Source organism: Rhamphochromis sp. 'chilingali' (assembly GCF_963969265.1).
Source record: "Rhamphochromis sp. 'chilingali' genome assembly, chromosome: 11".
NCBI classification, from domain to species: domain Eukaryota; kingdom Metazoa; phylum Chordata; class Actinopteri; order Cichliformes; family Cichlidae; genus Rhamphochromis; species Rhamphochromis sp. 'chilingali'.
Genome location: NC_137938.1, coordinates 21,746,043 through 21,767,103, shown reverse-complemented (window position 1 = coordinate 21,767,103; position 21,061 = coordinate 21,746,043). Strand labels below are relative to the sequence as shown.

Genomic DNA, 21,061 nt, shown 5'->3' with positions numbered 1-21,061 from the left:
CGTTCGATCAGACCAAAGCAGTTTGGATACGCTCTATTCATGAGAGTTTTTATTATGCTTACAACTGTGACCTGCATGCATGGGCTTACACAGTGCTCCCATATTTATATAAACTACACCTGAATGCACTGCATGCATTTATTTATTTATTTGAACAGAAAAATGTATTGGTAAAAGCTTGTTTTCATCTGCAGCCCTTCACCAGTTTCTCTTAATGAAGTGCAGATAAATTTACGTTGTTTAGATTCCAAACATTAAAGATAATAAAACTATTGATTAAAACTTATGTAATCTTTTTTTTCTGACCTTCATCTCACAAATTACAGATTTCACAAAAAGAAAAAGCTGGAGGTTCACAAGAGAGAATGATCACAAGTGATTTCACCACCAGGCATTTGTATAAAAGATGTTTTTCACAGCAGACACTTTTTTGGTCATATGATGGACGCAACATTATAAAACTTGAGCATCCAAATAGTCATTTTGATTGTTTTATGTTACCACTGAAGTCTAGATATTGTTGTTTTTATTGTAGCTGGTTTTAATTCTGCTTGTGATGGTATTAAATTTAAAAGAAAAGCCATTTTAGTTGGGAACATACATACGCTACTGATTGTTTTACATTTTTCAATAATTCAGTTACTGTATTGATCTAAACCTATGAATCCTTCAGAACTGAAGAAGCTTCTCAGATGAGGTGAAACGTCTTCAAGCAACTTAAAGAAGTCCAGACGCTTTTCTTTCCAAGCTCCTTACACTTTACACTACGATGACCTGGATGACTGAGAACCTTCACAGACATATGGATCCTAATATACTAACAAGTTTATTCAGAAACTCTAGGAACAAAAGGTTTTATTTTTTATAAACTCTGAATTTTCAAAGAAATGGTGCAAAGTGAAAGCGGTTGCTCTTTTCCTCTCTTTGTTACCAGGCTTGATGGATCCATGCTTTCATGATATATACCGAGTTCTAACCCTACCTTCTGAATGTTGCTGAAGGAATTGAGACTCATCAGACCAGCCTAAGTTTTTCTAATCTTCTCTTGTCCAGTTTTGGCAATCCCAAGCCTTAGTTTCTTACTGTTAGCTCAGCATAGTGGAACCCAGAGTGGTCTTCTGCTCCCGTAGTCCATCTGCTTAAAGGTTTGATGTGTTCAGGGATGCTCTTCTGTATATCTTGGCGGTAGCGAGTGGTTATTTGAGTTACCGTTGCTTTCCTATCAGCTCAAAGCAGCCTGGCCATTCTCCTCTAACATCAACAAGGCATTTTCCCCTGGAGAAATGTGGCTCATTAGATATTTCCTCTTTTTCAGATCCTTCTCTGTAAACCTTAGAGATACCTTACAGATAGCAGATCAGCAGTTTCTGAAATACTCAGACCAGCCTGTGTGGCACTAACAGCCATGCCACATTTGAAGTCACTTAAACACCTTTCTTCCGCATTCTGATGCTCAGTATTGCGCCTAAATGTATTGAGTTTCTGTCATGTGACTGGCTGATATTTGCAATATGTGCAGTTGAATAGGTGTCCCTAACAAAGTGGCCAGTGAGTGTAACTGTGACAGTAATCAGAAGCAGATTGATCCTGGATTTATAAACTTTCTAATACGAATTGGGAACGTGTCACAAACCTTTGGTTGAATCCTATAAAATAAATTTCAGCAGTCAGGCGTCTCTATAGGAGCATATCAGTGTTACAGGCTCTGCACACGTGTAATGCGGTGGTGCTGAACCGTATGTCACTGCCGCACAGTCATTTTAATATCATCTGAGCTGCCGCACACCGTGCGCATGAACCAAAACAGTGAGTACCCAGCACATCACGGCTTTGCATCCACTCTCCCATGCTCTACTTGTGTGACCTCCCCCCGCCCCCATCCGTCTATATAAACTGCAGGGAAACCCCATCAGGGCATTAAGAGACTTCACTCAGCTGGAGATTACCGAGGGATGAGGCTGCAGACACATCAAGAAGGCAGAAGCTGTAAATTTCGCTCCGGGATTTATCCAGAAAGTGGGTTTTATTTGTATTTTTGGAAATGCACGAATTAAACTTTGAAATCGGTGTTCCGCAGAAACAGGTTTAAGCAGCATATTGAGGTCTTGGGCCTGAGTTAATGCAGTAGACACCAACAGGGGGGAACTTCTGATTATCTGAGACTAAGTTTAGTCACCTTTAATCCCAGAGAAACGAGACGCTTCTGGTTCACCTGAGAAGGATAAAAAGCTTCTGAAGTGTCTTTTAAGAAGTAAGAAGGCTGTTTGTATGTGCTGGAAGAGGTTTAATCCCACCGCTGTGTATAATCCAGTCCATCCCGATTTTGCTGCCGGCACCATGCTGTCCAGTGTGCGCCGTCACAGCCTCCGCCTGCAGAACGAGCTCCACCGGTGGAGCATCTGCGACGCGGGCAGCCACCCGCTCTCGGACAGCCTCCTGGCGAGGGTCCCCGCCTGCATCTCTCGCTCCAAATCCTGCGCCAGCTCCGCCGGGGAGTCGGACGGGAGCAGAGGGAGCTGGTCCTCCTCGGACTCAGTCATCTCCACCGACTCCGCCGGGGAGCACTCCGCGGAGCCCGGGAGACCGTATCGGGTGGTGCTGCTGGGGGCCAGCGGGGTCGGTAAGACGGCTTTCGCCAGCATCTTCGCCGGTGCAGCGGACAGCATGGACAGCGACGACTGCGAGCTCTGTGGAGGTGAGAGAAAGACCTTATTAAAGTGCCCGAGAAAGTTACACTTCTATTCTTCCTGTAATACTCGTGTATATATTGTTATATGAATATATATAAAATAACATAGTAATAGATATCATAAAGTAGAAGAAATAAATTGTATTTATTCTACTTTGTATAGTGCATATTTGTCTTCTATTTTTGCGTTAGCTGCCCTGCTATAACAATGTAAATTTACAATAACAATGTAAATTTCCCTGCTATGGGATTAATAAATCTTATTCTATAATAAAACCTTAGCACTGCAGTTATTCTAATAATAATGCTGTTTGACGTTTTGCTGATTTAACTCAGATCTAAGTGTTTGATTCCTGTTTAAATTCAGATGAAGTGACTGAAAAGGAAATTGAAGTGGATGGAGAGCCTGCCTCTATAACTCTGATTGACACCTGGGATTCAGAGGTGAGTTTTTTTACAAAATGAATCAAAGAAGAGACTTCACCTGCCTGTGTGTGAGCATACTAAGCCCTGTGTGTGCTTTTCAGACTGACAGTGAATGTATGTACGAGCGGTACATGCAGACTGGGGATGCCTACCTGTTGCTGTACTCTATAACTGACCGGGCCTCATACCTGAGAGCATCTGAGCTCCGGATAACCCTGCGTCGCTTCCGCCCTGCCCAGAACACACCGATTATCCTTGTGGGGAACAAGTGTGACCTGGTGCGACGCAGAGAGGTGTCAGTGAGCGGTAAGGAGGCCTAATCTCAGTCTGTTTATGCTTCTCTTCTTTTGATAAGATGATCAAGTGCCTGAAACTGTCTCCTCCCTGTTTCAGAGGGTCGCGCTTGTGCCGCTGTGTTCGACTGCAAGTTCATCGAGACTTCGGCCGCCATGCAGCACAACGTCTGGGAGGCTTTCCGCGGCATAGTGCGACAGCTACGTCTACGACGGGACTCCAAAGAAGCCAACAAACGCCGCAGGCACAGAAGCTGCACTACCCGCCGAGAGAGCATCCCTATGAAAGCCAAACGTTTCCTTGACAAAGTGGTGGCAAAGAACAACCCCAGCGTGGCGTTCTGGCTGAAATCCAAGTCCTGCCATGATCTCTCTGTGCTGTAGGAGCCTGATGGATGAAGCCAGATCTACATCACACCTTTGAGCAGGAGAACAAGTTACTAGGTGGAGGATAAGCCTACATCTGAGGTGGCTACAAAGTTGGATGGTTCGCACGCAGCCTTCACGGTGTTCACATCCACCCTCCAAACAGCCGGGACGGTGTTAGGAACGCGTTGCAATCCGGCACAGACTGAGAGGATTCGGCTTAGATTGTCTGCCTTTGAAATGAACTTTGTTAGAGGCCTCGTGTCTGTGTGACAGAAATGTCTAAGATTAGAGACCAGCTGATGGAAACTGAGAAAAGGAAGTTATTTATTTATTTATTTTGTTGTTTGTGTTTCGAACAAACGCATTTTAACAGCCTTTTCTCTCCTTTCTTCTCTTTTTTCCTGATCAGTTTGCTCCGATTTTTGCCAAATTTTGACTGTTGATCCCAAAGTGCTATGATTTGTAAGCTACTTTGTGCAGTTAATGTCTTTGATTATGTGTACGATGATCTTTTGACAGTTACTTTATTTATACGTGTCGTATTTTGCACTTGTTGTACATAAAACCACATTGATAATGTATCTTTTTTTTGTTTTAAGTGTTGCTTGATTAAATAAAGTGACATAACAGCTTTTGGAAGGGAAAAAAATAACACTCTTTTGTCTGCCATCTCCACATCACTGATGAGAAATGATAATGGGTGACTCAGCTTTGACACAAAGGAGACACACTTGGACAAATAGGGTCTCGCAGCAACACTGCGCTGATGCAGGATGAGTCAGGTGGTGACATTAAACCTGAACTTACTTCAGCAACATTAGTCCCCTGCGCGTCTGATTGGGTACGGTGATTTGGCTCCCAGTGTGGCACCGGACAAGCTCTCAAGCTCGGTGTTGTTGGGAAAACGGTCAAATGCAGAAAAATGTGTTGCCAAGGTAACATTCAGAGGAAGTGTGTTTGGTTCAGAGAGCGTCGGGCAGATGGTGTTGGCCGCAATACCGGGCTGTGTGCACATACAGAGCCACGCTTTACATAACAGAGTCACTTCCAGCTTCATCCGCTGAACCATCGACTCTCCAGTCATAGGTTCTGGTTAAATAGCGAGGCCTGTGAAACAGTGACTCACTCGCAGCCTGTTTTCCTACAGTCGCACAGTTTTGTGGTTTGTGTGTCCAAGCAGCTCTCCACAGCTTGTAAACCTCTCAGCTCAGGATGACTTTATGCATCAGGTCATATAACAGATAATTCCAGCTGATACGTGTGAGGTTGGGTCATAAAGATGAAGCCTTTAAGACACACCTTCTTTTTCCTGTTTTTACAGTTTCATGTGCGTCTTGACCTCCTGAATTGACCTCAAAGCTTTGCATTCCCATGAGGCAGTGGATTGTCAGTGCAATCAGGGAGTCGGTCCTATTGTCTACGCATAGCTCCTTATCAGGCGCTGCTGCTGATGGAAAATCTGCCAGGAAGCACAGCAATGGTGCATAGGTCAAAGTCTAAGAGGTAATCAGAAACTTAAACAATGAGCAGCGAAGAAATGAGAACGATTACACAAATTTCCCCCCCTCGTTTTCCCCGCTTCTTGTTCTATTTTTGTCCAGAATTCACGTACATGCCGGCTAAAATTCACAAATGCTTTGCTGAGACGTTCCCTTTAAAGAGTTTGTTGTTTTACAAACACTAATCAGTACTCTACAAATCCACAAGCAGTTGAGTGTTTCAATAAAACCCCCATCTTACTTTAATAGACAGGTGTTTTATTGAATTCTTTATTTATAATTGTTCTTTTCTTCCTGTCTTTGTTGCTTTTGTCTGCTTCTTTCTCATTGGCCAGCTTGGCAGAAGGGCAGGGTGATTAGACAATCATTAGATCCAATAAAACATTGCTGGTTAGTGGCTGGTTAACGTTTGACCAGGACAGGATGGAGCTGCTCAGATCAGTCTGACGAGTGTCTCAGTTGCTCTCTCCTCTAAGGTAAGCCACCTCGCTCTCTTGTCTCCCAAGTTTCAGGTTTGTTTCAGGAGAATTTGGAGAATTATTTTTCGGGTGTGTCGCCAGAAACAAACAGGACTGCTTGTGTTGGTTTTTATAGATTGTGCGATGACGGGTTTAAAATGTTCTCAGATTATCGCTGAAGGGCCATGATCTTGACTTGACTTTGGCAGGGCCTTAGATAAGGTGTTGGCATATTTTACTGCCTTACTGCTCTCCTTCTTCCTGGGTTGTTCTCAGCATTTTAGAATAGGAGGAAGGTAAGTGAACGGGACTTTAAATTTGGTATCATAGCAGCTGAATATAGCCAGACAAAGGTCATCCAGCCATTGATCTAAGAGGATAAAGCGAGAGGGGCCTGTAGCTTTGGATCCACGTTTGTGTATTTATCCCAGCTTCAATTTAATCAAGTGTCAAACGTCTGTTAGTTTCTCCTCTGCATACCAGTTAAGTCGCTGTAAGTGGACGTTTAGAAACTAGTGACACTGCTGAGGGACTTGCCAGTTAAAGGTCTGCTTCGCAGCAGATGTTAGTTAACAACATGGAGACAGATATTCTTATAAAATGCAGAAAACCTGCAGATAAATAAGGTGTTCAGACAATGGGGTGACTTCAAAAGTGTCCTTTGGCACAAAAAGGTCATTTGGCTCGACTCAATGTCACCTTCACTCAACCCTTTGGCTTTACTCTTCTGTTTCGCTTGAACTTTACAGCTCCAGAATCTCTACATATCTTATTTACCAACTTAAAAGAATTAAAAGTGTGATTTTTCTTTAATTGTCAGTAGCGACTGTCACATTATTTCTTTAGTAAACAAGCATTACTCTGGCCTTATAACTTGGATGCTTCTGCATTCAGTGCATTCTGTGTAGTACATTTTTTTCAGGGGAAACGGTTGCTTTAAATGCAAAATGCAGGAAAAGCTACAGATTCATTGAAGTTATGTTTATTCAAGCGTCTGAGGAGACAGCCGTAAAGTCATTGCACTGGTTTGGTGTCATATACATATACATATGTGTACACCCACTTTACAGAAAGAGAAAGACTCGGACACGAACACCTGACGCTGCTTTAAAAGGCATCGACTTTCATTTTCTTCTGTGCACTCGGGTGGGTGGTTAACCTGGAAAGTGTAGGTGGAGTCCCATGTGTAAGCACTTCAGCACAAAGTATGCACAAAGCGAGATACAGTGCACATGTGCAGATTCAAGGACAGAGGACACGCTTTCTTTGTGACACTGTGGACATTGCACATCAATGACACACTGCACTGAACGGAGAAAAGGGTTGAGAGGGTTTAAAGATTCCTCTGTGGAATTGGTAATAATCCACTACATGGGTTTTTTAGTGTTTCCGCAACAGTAGAGCACAGTGAATATTTTCCACAAAAATGACACAACCTCTGAAACCTCCTTAAACATTTTTTTCTAACCCTCCTCCTCGTCTTCCTCTTCCTTCTCAGGCTGTGATAATGACACCCATGGTGCATCTGTTGTTGCTCCCGCTGCTGCTCAGCATTGTGAGTACACGAGCGCCGGCCAACTGCTGCTGCTGTTCTTCAATACATATTCAAATGCATGAACCTGTTAAAAGATCTGTGAAATAGTCAGCGTTGATAAATGCTACACAGGGAGCGCATGAAAGAAAACACTTACAACTATCAGCAAGGTTAACGAAGAGTCTGTGAAACAGCCCTCAGTGACTCATTTTAAAACACTCACAGAAAGGGTTGCTAAACGGAGCGTGGGCCCTTTGTCTGTAGACTTTGCTCTCCCATCATGTAGTCGAATATAAAAGTTCCTCCACTGTTAAGTCATTTTGGTTCAATAAATAACTGGGCTGTAAATACTGCCCTCAATGCTTGACTGATTTCACCGGAGCTAAAGCTAAAATGGCAAATTTAGGTATGAGTGTGAGAGGTTTTCATTTTTTCTTGCCCTTTTCTGTACTCGATGACCTTTAACCTTTATTTCTGCACTGTAATAGGCTGGTGGGAAGGATCTGGAGGAGAAGAAGGGCCCCTTTGAGAACACAGTGCTGGATGTGCCAGAGGCGACCCCAGTGCCCTATCCTTTGTTTCAGGTAATATAAGCATGGCAGCAGCTGGTGTAATATTGTCCATTTTTGAGGTGGATGAGCTGCACATGTGCCACGCACTCCATTTATCAAACACCTCAGTCAGATAAGTGTCACTAAACCAGAACCTGCACCTGAGAAGTTATCTTATCTTAATCAAGATAGGAAAATAATAAATAGTAAAAAAGAAAAACTCTGAATATAAAGTATTGTTGCAGATCTTTGTTGCTTTGTTATTGCTCCTCTGTCGGCCATCTCACAAGCCTTCACGTTTACTGTAAAAGTTTGGTAACATCATCATCATATTGTTTTTTCACTAGCTGGGAGCGTGTTCTCATTTTAGGTTTGACAGTGTTTTAGTAGATAAAGGTGAATGGCTTGGATGTGAATTGAGGCCTCGAAGGGGACTTGTGGCAGCTCCTAGGCCTACCAGATCCCAGTGTACTAAATACAAGTGAAGAAATTAAAGACTTAAAAAGGGGAGGGAGGCTGGGGCACGTAAATGAGAATGAACAGCTTGTAGAACTGGGGGAACATATATAGATAAGAACCGGAAGGAGCGTGTTTGGAGGCATGGTCCCGCTCCTGAAATTTCGATACTTTATCTCCCATAAACTCTCGCTCTCCATCAAACCTCCATTTTAATCAATCAGTCATCTATTTGCAGCAGCTGTAGCTTTGCAGATATTTAACACTTAAGTTGGGTTTCTTGGATTTAAAGTCAGACTTCCTGCTGGACTTTGATTAGCTCCATCGGTTCGATTGGTTTCATTGCCATTTCTTGCATACCATGCAGTCAAACTATTCCCACAACAGCTGCTGTACTTCACCTGCCTGCGTGTGGTCACCGGTTTGAGGTCCGGTGACCACGCTGGGCACTTCATAATGAGCTGACTGCTTCCTCTCGAATTGTCGTCACACAGTTTGGAGCTGTATTTGGGGCCATTGTCCGGTTGTTGGAGATAACTGGCTCCACCGGGTAGCCAGTTTCAGACGTAACTCTTTATTATTAGCAGGCCCTAAAAGATTTTTCCTTTCTGTTGACTCTGTGGGTTTTGTAGGTACCATTTTAGTCTCTAGAGAGTCCGAACCAGTTTGACCTGCTCTGTGAAAAATAGGTGCTACATCCATCTCCTTTTTTGTAAATGTCCACATGGAATTCATTTTTACTTCCTAGAACAAGAATACTCTGACTGGCTCCAGGGGAAAGTTTTTCTTTAACCGCTCTGAGTGCATAATCACACCCACAAAGCCTGCGGTTCCTGACGCTCAGCACTCAATCAAATTTATTAATAAAACAAGAAGCAGCAGAAAGCGCAATCCTCCACCAAGGCAGCTCACTCTCTGGACAGTGGTTACTTTTATGGGAACTTTATTGGATTTTGTATATATTCATTATGTTTTCTCTTCTTCTTTTTAAAGTACTTTAAGAAATTTATAGTTCAGTATAAATCAGAGAAAAGTGGTATCACAGATGCTTACTGTGAATACACAAACATTATGTAGCAGTAGGTTATGGATAATAGGCATTGATTTAAATAACTAGACATGAATAACCTGAGCTTGTTATACAATATTACACTACAATTTATTTCTAGATAACTAGGCAGCTTCTTCTCTTTCTCATCAAACACTTTCTTTAGCGCATTATGGAGTGAACCTGAAAGAAGGGCAGATGTGAAATGAGAGGTCAAAGGTCCACATTAATCTGATATTTAGAATGCCCATATTTCATTCTCTATGTGCCCTGTATACCTTGTCATCAAGACAAACAATGGCAGTAAGAAACATAGTTATAAACAGCTCTGCATTATTATCACTTTGACCTTCAGATCAGTCCATTTACCTTTAAGGAGAGGTCAGAGGTCAAATGTGACATTATATTTGAAATCTTTATACAGTGGTTTCTATATGTTGACACACCACACCACACTCGTGAAAATAATATTTTTTGTCAATTTTTGATGATTAAATCTCAAGATGACCTTGAAGACCTTGGTGGATGTAAGCCAGATTTTAACTGATCGTTAACGTGACCCAAATCTATATCCCTATGAAGTTTTATCCAAATTCATTAAAAACTTTTCGAGCTATCATGTTTACAGAGAGAATGACGTGGCAAAGTTAAATCATTTTTACATTTACTAGCTACAGCTGTCTTCAGACGCACTAATGTAATCGGATGGGATTTAGATCGATTAGACTTTTTTAGAGAGCAGGTGGGGGGTCTGACTCACAGCAAACGGTTTGGGCCAGAATCAGACCCAGAACTCAGCAACCTTTTGGCATATGAGTCATCTGTTCAGCCAGGTGAGCTGTAGCGGTGCCCAAATGCAATGAATTTTCATTGAGTTACAATGAAGTGGGGCTCTGTACTCTGTACTCCTTTACAGATACCTCAGTAATGCTTCACGATTAATGTTTCCATGAATCATTTTAGGCATTTTGTGTGAGTTTTTGGTTAATTTTAATGTTATTTCAGTTTCAAAAACAGATACATGCTTCTTTTAAAAATAGAGATATTTCTAAACACCCCATTCTTTTAGTGTAGCCTCTGATCTGGAAACCACTGGACCAATGGCAACAGCAGTTGGATGTTACTTATGTTACAGCGGTGATACATTAATATAAACATTTAACATTGATCACTTTTACTGTTGTGCACTTTTACTTCAGTGGGGTTTTTACAGCGGATCCTTGTGTTTTTATTTGAATATGTTGTATTTATATACTGGTTTAAAATGCAGAAGAGTACTTCTTCCATTAATGCGTGCAAATCAGAAACTTGCAGTCATACTCAGATTAACTGTCAAGTATGTGATCTTTTAAGGAAGTTATGGTGTTTTCCCCTTTTTGTTCACTTAAAAAGTTACCACTTTTTTTTCTGAGATCAAATGAAACTCAAGAAGCGATGAACAGACCTGTTTTTTGTGGTCAAAGTGTCCTGATTTTTCTCGTCTGCTTCTTTCACTCCTTAGTTTCAGGTGACAGATCCACATGTTAATAACTTCAGGCTGAGTGGAGAAGGTGGGCAAGACATTAGTATTTCAAAGGATGGGTGGCTTTATCTGGAACAACCTCTGGACTGGTCGCGAGAGGAGCACTACATTATCATGGTAACACGATATCTTTATTCAAACACATGGAAAACCGTGCTCACATTGCATTAGGCACACAGGACACACACTCGTGCATAAAAACTCATGTTCGTGCACAGGTGGAGGCACTGGCAGATGAAGAAGTGGTGGAGGGCCCGATTTATGTGACCATAAATGTTTTGGATGTCAACAACAAAGCACCGTACTTCAACCAGAGTGTCTACACAGCTGTGGTTCGGGAGAATACGCCAGCAGGTTGTGCACACTTCTACCTGTTGTGACATTTTTGCTTTGCATATATTTATTTTTTATCCTTGCTCGCTCGATCTTTTTTAAAGTACTTATGATAGAACAGGTGGCCTTACGTCTAGTTCATCACGGGCAGTAATAACAGCTGCCCCCTGTTGATTTCAACACTTTCATCTTTTTTAAGTAAACCTTTATGCTGAAGAGTACACGTGATTTAAGGAGTTTGCATCTTTTAGTCCATAACCTGCAAATTACATGTGCTATTCATTTTAATGAGAGTGATTTTTCAAAGCAGATAAAAGAATTAGAGCTTCATTTCTCCCCTTCGAGGCTTTAATTTTACTTGATTATGAAAGTCAGCTTGCAGAGGTCTTCAGTGCAGTCGGGCAGTCATCACAGTGGATGTTTGATCTTTTTCATTTTGCCACTGAATGCTTTCTGCTCAAACCTGGGACTTTAAACTCAAGCTGTGACACCAAGTTTGTTTAGATCTACACATTTGAGTTTTAAACGTAAGTCAAAATGAAAGAGTTTTGGGACAGTAGTGTGGCGTGGCGGTAGCACCTCACAGCAAGTAGGTCCTGGGTTTGAATCCTGCATCTGACCTTTCTGTGTAGAGTTTGCTTGATCTCACCAAGTACTCCGGCTTCCTTCCACAGTTCAAAGAAATGCAGTTAGGTTGGGTTTGGGTTAAGTTAATTGATCATGTGACATATTGCCAATAGTGTACCCCGCCTCTCTGCTAATGGCAGCTGGCTCCAGCCACCCTACAACCATTAATTTGAGTACATAGTAATATGTTTGGTGTTAAATTAAAGTGCAGCTAATGTGTAGCTCAAAGGATAAAGCGTGCACCACTGTATTTGTTTTTTCAGAGAACCCTTTAAAGGATTCCTTCTATGCATGTGGGTTAAGCAGTATTTCTTTAAGTAGACAGTGTGAGTCACCATACCTGTCTCTATGACTTTAACGTAAGTTTTCTGTGTGGCTCTAGCTGTCCCATTTACCCGAGTGTTTGCGACGGATCAGGATGACCCGGAGACTCCAAACGCTCGTCTGAGATACAGCCTGGTCAGCGAGATCCCCAGCATACGAGACACAAAGCTGTTTCAGATCAACCCCGACACTGGAGAGATCTCCACAACAGAGCAAGGTAGCACCAAAGTTCTCACAGCTCTCCCCCCGGAGAGGGAAGCAGTATGTAATCAGTCTGTGTGTTAGCAGTGCAGCATCCACAGTTTTACGATTATCATTCAGTGTGATGGTAAATACCAATAACAGCTCGAGCTGATCTGATTTTAGTGAAAATCAGGTGAAGGCCACACAAAATGTGAAAATCAGGAAAATCTTTACATTACCCATTGTTTTTTCAAGTTTAACAACAGTTTAATAGGTCAGTATCTGGGTTGGTTAAGCATTTGACCTTGACTTTCATTGTTAGCACCCAAGGTCAAAGTTAAGCTTGAAAGAAAATTCAAGAAACAATATTGAGTAATATATCATGTGAAAGAGCACGAAGAGAGCTGCACAACACGCCTTTTATTTCTTCAGTAAGAAGCACTACGACATCACAGTGAAGCCACAACCAGGCGATGTCTTCATATTGTAATGAAAACATCAAAGTTTTAGATCAGCTTCAGGGGGATTTGTGCTTCTAGTAAGTATTTATTTTGATTTCATTTTGACTTTTTGGTTTCCAGATTGGGTTTTATGATTTTACCTTATTTTTTATTGTTTTTTAAAATGTTTCATTTTTGTTTAATTTTTATTAGTTTCAGTGTTAATTTCGTCTTTATTACTTTATTATTTATAGCAAATACCAGAGGCAAGATTTTGGAAAATCAACTTAGATATTACAATATAAAGAACATTTTTAAAAGCAGTCAACTCACAGGGTTGTAGACATCCAAACCTCAATAAAAACATCCATCGAATCCTCATCAGGCAGTTTGTGATACAAATTTTACCAAATTAACAAGTGAGGACATTTCCTCTGCACACCTGACATGTGTATATATGACCGGTTTATACAGGGAGAAATAAATATATATTTATTATAACCTCTGCACACTTCTTCACTTACCACTATTTTAATGGATTTAGGTCATAATATATATATTTTAGTAAGTTTTCCAAGTTTACAAAATCGTTTCAGTTGGTTTTAAATTTTTTTCACAGTTAAATAAAATGTTTGGGTTTTTTCACATCTAATTTTAGTTTAGTTTTAGATTACAACAATAACGTTGGGTTGCACAGAGACCTGAAGCCAGCCATAGAAGCACAGAACTCTGTGTGGCATCCGTGGAAAAGTCTTTAATCTGTGGCCACCGTCTCTGCCTGTAATCTGGCAGATCATCTTGTGTACTCAAGATTAATGCTGATTGAAGGCAGGTTGCCTAAATGTGTCGCGTGACGCTCATCACTGATTACTTTGAGTTCAATTAGGAGTTTGTTTCCCCTCTTAGATCACCTGAAGCGCGTCTGCGATGTGTGTGAGCATGCTCGCTGGTGTTTGATGCGTGTGTGTTGTTTTAACAGGGCAGCAGCTGCTAAAGGCAAGGGAGGGCATCCAGTATGCCAGGGGAGAAGATCGGAGCATTGAAACTCTGAAGAGAAAGTTCGATGACTACTGTTCGGTGCAGGAGGTCCCCTACGAACACAACCCCTTCTTCACCTGTGTGCAGAGAGCAGGTTTGTTTCCAAAAGACTCGTCAGTAAAGCTGAACAGTTAACGCTGTCAGTTAACAAGATCTGGGCATAATCTCACACAATTTTCAGACGTTTTATAGTCAAGATGAACAGTTTAATGGAGCAAATACTCATCTAAACGATTAATATTGAAAATGAGCTTGAGTTGCAGCTGCAACAGTGGAGAAATTTCACGATGAAGGACGAAGAATAATAAGAACATAGACAACAACATCTGGGCTTTGATGGTGCTCTTTAAAGTCGGAGCATATGATGGTGCAGATTGAAGGATTGTGTTAATGTAGATAAACAGACTGTAATGAAGAAGTTGCTGTCAGCAATTAGCGCTGGGTGCTGAGTTGATGAGTTCAGTTGGGGAGAGAGGTTTAGTCGCGTCCATCGGACTCAGCTTTTCAGAATAAGAGATTTGCTGGAATGTTTTAGTGAGTTTTACCCCAAAGAAAAACTCCTTGGTTCAAATTAAAATATTTATTCTCCACTTGTGGTGTCAGAGATGAGACGGCAAAACTTGGACCCCCTGGAAGACCCAGACTACACCCTGTTTGTGCGCGTGCAGGACCTGGAAGGAGCTTCGCAGAATGCACTAAGTGGAAACAGCAGAGTCCAGATTGCTGTGCAGCAAAACCTGTGGAAGAATCCCGGACCCATACGCATTAGAGAAAACTTAGAGGAAACATACCCACTAACCATTGCTAAGGTGTGCTGAGATTCATATATTCATACTCCTAACTGCCTCTCATCTTTATCCATCAACTGACCATCCTAGTCTGGACCCTGCCTGTCTCTCTCTCTCCATCCAGGTCCAGTCTAATGACCCTGATGCCAGATACGTACTGGTCCAGAAGGAGCGAGAGCTGAAATTCCCCTTTGAGATCACACAAAATGGAGAAATAATGGTGACAGAGAAGCTGGACAGAGAAAGCAAAGAGAGGGTAGATAACACATTTGTTCAATAAGTTATATAAAAATAAAGACGCACTTCTAGGAGTTTTTCTTGAGCTTCAGTTGATTCCGTTTCCAGTTCATCCTGGTGGTGCTCGCAAAGGATGAAAATGACAACGAAGTGGATCCACCCATGGAGATTTACGTGTTGGTGGACGATGTGAATGACAACGCACCTGTGTGCGATGAGGAGACTGTGTTTGAGTTCCAGGAGAATGAGCCTGTAGGTAAGGATGCCTCCGTCGAGGTGCGCAGCATCCATATGGGTGGTGGTTTCTTCACAGGCAGCCTGTTGAATTCAAGAATATTTCCAATTTGTAAAAAAGTTTTTTCGAAGTTTCATGACAGACGTGAGGGATTCTCACTGCATCTCCTTCAGGTGGCCTCGTAGGAGAGCTGCTGGCTCATGATAGCGATAAAGAAGGGACACTGAATTCTGTTTTGACTTACACCATCTTGTCCCAAAATCCACCCACCGCCTCCAAAACCTTCTCCATCGACGAATCTTCTGGAGCAATTCGTACACTGCACTTGCTGCGGCGAAGGGAAAATGCGGTCTACAACCTCAATGTCCGAGTCAGTGACGCAGGTAACATACTGTATGAAAGCACACCTGTAGGCTGAGTTTAGTTAACGCTTTTAACTTTGGATGAAGTTTTTATGGCTTTTCTCTCACAGAATTCAGCACAAATTGTAAGGTTGTCGTCAAGGTCATTGACGTCAATGATGAGCTGCCCAAGTTTGAGAAGAATGATGTAAGTATGGGAACCTTTCGAACGCTGGCTCTTGTTCCTCATTCTGACTGGCTGGCATTGTTACTGTGTCTGTTTCTGTGTCCGTATGCAGTACGGCAACGAGACTCTGACAGAGGACACTCCTCTGGGACACACACTTCTGACCATCAAAGCGACAGATAATGACGACCCAGACACCGGCAGCTCGGAGATCCAGTTCATCATCTCTGAAGGAAACACCGACGACGTCTTTGCCGTGGAAACTGACGGCAAAGGTGTTGGTTATCTGGTTCTGGCTAAGGTGGTGATCTCCATTCTCTCTGTTTCATTTCTTGCAAACTTTGATCTTTAAGTAGCTGCTCCAACATTTCTGGTCCCTTTTAAATAGTTCAGATTATTAAATTCTCGTGATGGAGTTTTTTGTTGTCTTTGTATCTTTTTTTATATTTTTGCTTATAATTGTTGAAAATGAAAGAGCTGAAGCTAGTAGTCATCATGCACGTAACAGCAACATTAGAGTTTGGTCATACATGATTTTATGGCCATAGTAAATGATCCTTGTTTACCCCTAAACCTGCATGTCCATATAACTCATTTGGATTTTAGTGCTTTTCAACACTCTGTTGTAAACTTTCATCATCATCTCTGCCTCTCTTTTCTTTTGTGGTTCCTCTAAAACCTTTTTTCTCCTCCTTCCTAACAGCCTCTGGACTTTGAGACCTCTCCCAGTTACAGGCTCCAGATTGATGCTCGTAACCCAGAGCCGCTGATGGAAAGTCTCAAGTATGGCAGCGAGTCCACCGCCTTTTTCTCTGTGTCGGTCATCGATGTAGACGAGGCTCCAAAGTTCAGCATGGACATCCTGGATGTGACCATATATGAAAACATCACCAAAGGATCCGTGCTGCTCACTGTGCATGCAAAGGACCCAGAGGGCAAAGAGATCGGGTAAACACACCAGTGACTGCTCAGTGTCTGGGTCCTAAGTACTTAAAAAGTTGTAGCTGTTTAAAGATTTAGTGAAAGCTGCTACATAATACAGGAAATATACACAGTGTACAGGAAGATGCAGCTAAGGGTAATGCCCCTCTACCTAATGCCAGGGGTTAAGGTATGTGTAACATTTTAAGTCAAAACTTGTGTTGCAATTTTTTTTGTTGTTACAATTACACTGTATTCCCAAAAGTATTCACTTATCAGCCGTCATACTCAAATGAACTTGAGTGACATCCCATTCTTAATTGATAGGGTTTAATATGATGTCAGCCCACCCTTTGCAGCTGTAACAGCTTTAGCTTGTCTTGGAAACAAGTGTTTACAGGGAATTTGTGAGGTCAGACACTGATTTTGGATAAGAAGGCCTGCCTCACAGTTTCCACTGTAATTCACCCCAAAGGTGTTCTTGGGATCAGGTTGAAGTCAGGACTGTGCAGGCCAGTCAAGTTCTTCCACACCAGCCTCACTCATCCACATCTTTATGGACCTCGCTTTGTGTACTGGTGTGCAACCATTTTGGAACAGGACAGGGCCATCCCCAAACTGTTCCCACAAAGTTGGGAGCATGAAATTGTTCAAAATGTGTTGGTATGCTGAAGCATTAAAAGTTCCTTCATTAGAACTAAAAGCGCAACTCCTGCAAAACAGCTCACACGTTGGCCCAATGCAATCAGACAAGTACTGTTCTCTTGGGCACTGCCAAATCCATTACACGAAGCTCTCTTTGCACTGTTCTTGAGATAATCTGAAGGCCACATGAAGTTTGGGGGTCTGCAACTAACTCTGCAGAAAGTTGGTGAACAATGTGCACTATGCACCTCAACATCGTCTGTCCTGGCTCTGTAATTGGATTGCTCTTATTCCCAACATTAATACCACTAACAGCTGACTGTGGAAAATTTGGTAGTGGGATTTTAGCACGGTACCACGCTGGAATTCACTGAACTCCTGAGAGCGACCCACTCTTTCAAAAATGTTTGTAGAAACAGTTTTCATGCAGTCAGTGCTTGATTTTATACCCGTGGCCACGGAAGTGATCGGAACACCTGAATTCAATTATTTGGATGGATGAGTGAATACCTTTGGTAATATAGTGTATATTTCAGTTTTGTGAAACTTTGTAGAACGGAAGCAGCTGAGAGAATTCCTGACTTTACTTTAATAAACTTCCTCCACAAAGCGTGGTCTAAAAAACAAAGTTTCACTTCTTTCACACAGTGCATTGCTTTTCAAAACTGTTTTTCCTTAACTGATCCTAATCTTCCTCTTAGCTGATGCATGAAGTGGCTGGATACACCACATGCAGCGCATTGATGGCTTTGGCCTTGTTGAGCACTGACTGCTAGTTTGAATTATCCTCTTCTCTGACTACCACATGTACAGAAAACAGACCATTGATTCGTTTTGACTACCGATGTTTCCCCTGGCCACCAGCTCAGTGTGCGCTTCATCATTGACTGTGCCAGACCGATGATTGATGATTGTGTTTGTGTGCAGATATAAGCTGGACGGTGACACTCAAGGCTGGCTGGAGTTGGATGCTGCCACAGGAGAGATCAGGACCAAAGAAAAACTGGACAGAGAGAAGGTGGACTCGTTCAAAGTCACTGTCACTGCCTTCGAAAAGGGTGAGAGAAGACACTGCTCTACAGCTTTTCCTTTATAGGCCACACAGTGTGAGACATATCGGCTAAAATAGTTTGAAACACAATAAGAAACATCTGCATACAAACACTTTCATTACCTTTCAGAAGCTCCTGTAGATCTTCATGTGTTTAAGGCTTTTGACCATTAAATACTGACCGCTGCTCGCCTTTATAAAACAAACTACTTGTGGGTGAGACCACATTTTTCATACTCTCTGATATTCCCTCTGAAGCCAACCCGGAGAAGGCCACTGAGCGTGACCTGCATGTAAGGCTGTTGGACGTGAACGACAACGTCCCCAAACTGATGGAGACCCAGGCCTTCATCTGCATGAAGAATCCCAAACCTGTTCTCATAAAGGCCGAAGACTCAGACAGCGACCCTTTCTCCCAGCCGTTCACTTTCAGCTTTGGCACCAAAACCGGGAAATCTCCCAACTGGGAGCTGAACCAAGTTGACGGTACGCTTACATCTGTAATGTAAAACGAAAAACATCAAACTAAGATGTAAAGACGCACGTTTCTGTGTTCAGCTTAGAACATTTTATGTGTTTTTCTTTGTGTGTCACACAGATACAACAGCTGAACTGAAACTGAAGAAACCACCAACTCAAGATAAAACCTTCTCACTTCCCATTACCGTTAAAGACAAAGCAGGTGTGGGAGTCCCACAGGCATTTGAGGGTGAGTCACATTTGTAAGCCTTACTTCTGGCAATATTCTACAGTCACGGCAAGAAAGGCATCCCTTCTAATGTTTTACACACCAGGACATAATAAAAAAATATAGTTCTTATAAGGTTTTAAAAAAAATCAGGAAAATCCAAAATCACGCAACATGTTCATTAATTATTCCACATAATCTACACCAAAATGCAGAAAGAGTGTGTGAAAGCCCTTCCAAACAAGCCACACTTCTTTTACTTTTACATTTAACATGCTAAATGAGACATGTATAGTCTTTTTTTTATTATTTCCTGATTTCTAAAATCTTAATTTAGAGTTTAATCTGGGTGTTTTTTCTTTTTACCATAACTGATTATCTGCATCAGTGCCCAGTTTAGTGCTGTATCCAGTAAATCACCCAGTTCATCATAGGCTGCTGATAGAAAGCTAAAAGTTAGGAACAAAATAAGGAAAAGTTGATGATATTTTAGTGTAATCAGCTGGCCCGTCATACTTTACTTTCCATTTTGTCTCCTTCACAGTGAAAGTATGTAACTGCACAGAGCTGGGCTACTGCTACGTTGCACCAGAAGGAGCGGCGCTCAGTTATGGAATGGGACCCACCATTGGGATCCTGGCTGGCATTCTGGGATTCTGCGGTAATTCTAACAAACCCCAAAATAAATCTGTTATCTGATAAAACCAAGTTTCACACAAACCGTTAGACTGTCCAACAGTGTCAGTGTGAAGTTTTGTGTTCCAGTGACTGACTTCTGTTTTATGTCTCCTCCTTTCGCAGTTATCGTGTTCGTTGTAGTGATCAAACGCATCAACAAAAAGAGCCAAAGAAAAGCCCAGGCCGAAGGGGACGAGAGGAATGCCATGATGTAGACACGACGCAGATGGTTTCCGAGTCTCTTATTTATATGTGCCAGTAACACAAATCAGAAATTAGCCTCCAAGAGATCAACAGTGTGTACAATGTTTGAGATAGGAGGAAAATTCTCCAACCAGAGCCTTAAACCAGTCTTCCTGCTCGGTCCTTATCTTAATTATAACTTAGATTCTTAAAACCAGACTAGACTACACACACAACTTGGGATTATTTAGATTTAAATTCTCACCTGCCTATTAAATAAGATAGGACAGGTACACTGACCCATAAAATATCTGTGGTAAAATACTCCAGGCCTGAAACTCAAATGAGTCCTCGCACATCTACTTTAGCTTATTTTATTATATTTACAACATGAACATTATTAACAAATGCTGTGCATCCCTTAATTAATCTGTTAGGTGGTCCCATGCTAATCACTCATTTGTTGAATAAATATATTATGATTTCACTGCCAGACTCTGGCCGGTTCATTAGCTATTTCATCATCTCCCACCATTTAATTATATATATTTTTTGGGCCCAGACACTTTGTGTGTTACTCTCTTCTCTACCTTGACTGTAACAGCTAACCATTAAACGTTGTTTAACATCAAACTCAAACAGATCACTTGTGTCACGAACAACTTTGTTGTTTTTTTTTTTGGTTTTTTTGTAAAGTTCGTTTACTGCTCTGTTTCTCAATAAACGACAAAAACTGGGGACCACTTTGGTTTTCACGGCATCGTTTTTTCCCCCTACACATCAGGGCAGACATGTGGTGCAGCAGGTGATGGGTGACGTAAGGTACAGTATGTGTGCTATACAGTATCTCTGTCCTGTGGAAGCCCGGGGTTGGGATTGCTCTGCTTGTACTGTTGCGTCCCCCATCCTCCTTCCTGCTCATCTGCTGCTGAGCAGTCAAGGCCACGATGCTGCCTCAGAGAGCGATGCTCTGACTCATCTCTTTGTCAGTGGGAGACGCAGATTGTTGACGGTGCTGAAAGGGGCATGGCATGATTTCTTTTTTAGCTTTTATGCAACACAAAGTGGTCCAAACAAGCACAATACTTACATGTGAGAGCTGAAGGTGGGGATCACATGTGCTGCCATGAATATTGTATCCCTCCGATCCATGTGCCATGTTTTTGTGTGTGTGAGTCATCGAACAGCCTGTTGCAGATACCAAAATCCAAACGGGGGAGTGGGCTGAGCTTCATCTTTCATGCTGATGAGGATGAACTTGGCGTGGACCCTTTTCAGTGTTTATGTCTGCACTCTCTCCTTGTCGATATCCCAGCA

At 42.0% G+C, this 21,061-nt stretch overlaps 2 protein-coding genes across 2 annotated transcripts; both read left to right on the top strand.

Annotated features, from left to right (window-relative positions):
• The first annotated feature begins 394 nt into the window (after positions 1–394).
• On the top strand, positions 395–4,400 carry gem (GTP binding protein overexpressed in skeletal muscle). The gene is made up of 4 exons (XM_080895642.1): positions 395–2,695; positions 3,057–3,133; positions 3,217–3,421; positions 3,509–4,400. The coding sequence occupies exons 1-4, from the start codon at positions 2,269–2,271 to the stop codon at positions 3,790–3,792; spliced, it is 993 nt and encodes a 330-aa protein (XP_080751768.1). The 5' UTR covers positions 395–2,268; the 3' UTR covers positions 3,793–4,400.
• Positions 4,401–5,679: 1,279 nt separating this feature from the next.
• On the top strand, positions 5,680–20,479 carry cdh17 (cadherin 17, LI cadherin (liver-intestine)). The gene is made up of 19 exons (XM_080897349.1): positions 5,680–5,752; positions 7,233–7,289; positions 7,757–7,852; positions 10,825–10,962; positions 11,064–11,199; positions 12,188–12,346; positions 13,732–13,884; positions 14,394–14,599; positions 14,703–14,834; positions 14,924–15,071; positions 15,224–15,433; positions 15,523–15,599; positions 15,691–15,879; positions 16,282–16,526; positions 18,072–18,202; positions 18,454–18,681; positions 18,794–18,904; positions 19,428–19,544; positions 19,685–20,479. Exons 2-19 carry the CDS (start codon positions 7,242–7,244, stop codon positions 19,774–19,776), a joined length of 2,616 nt encoding a protein of 871 aa, XP_080753475.1. The 5' UTR covers positions 5,680–5,752; positions 7,233–7,241; the 3' UTR covers positions 19,777–20,479.
• Positions 20,480–21,061: the final 582 nt, after the last annotated feature.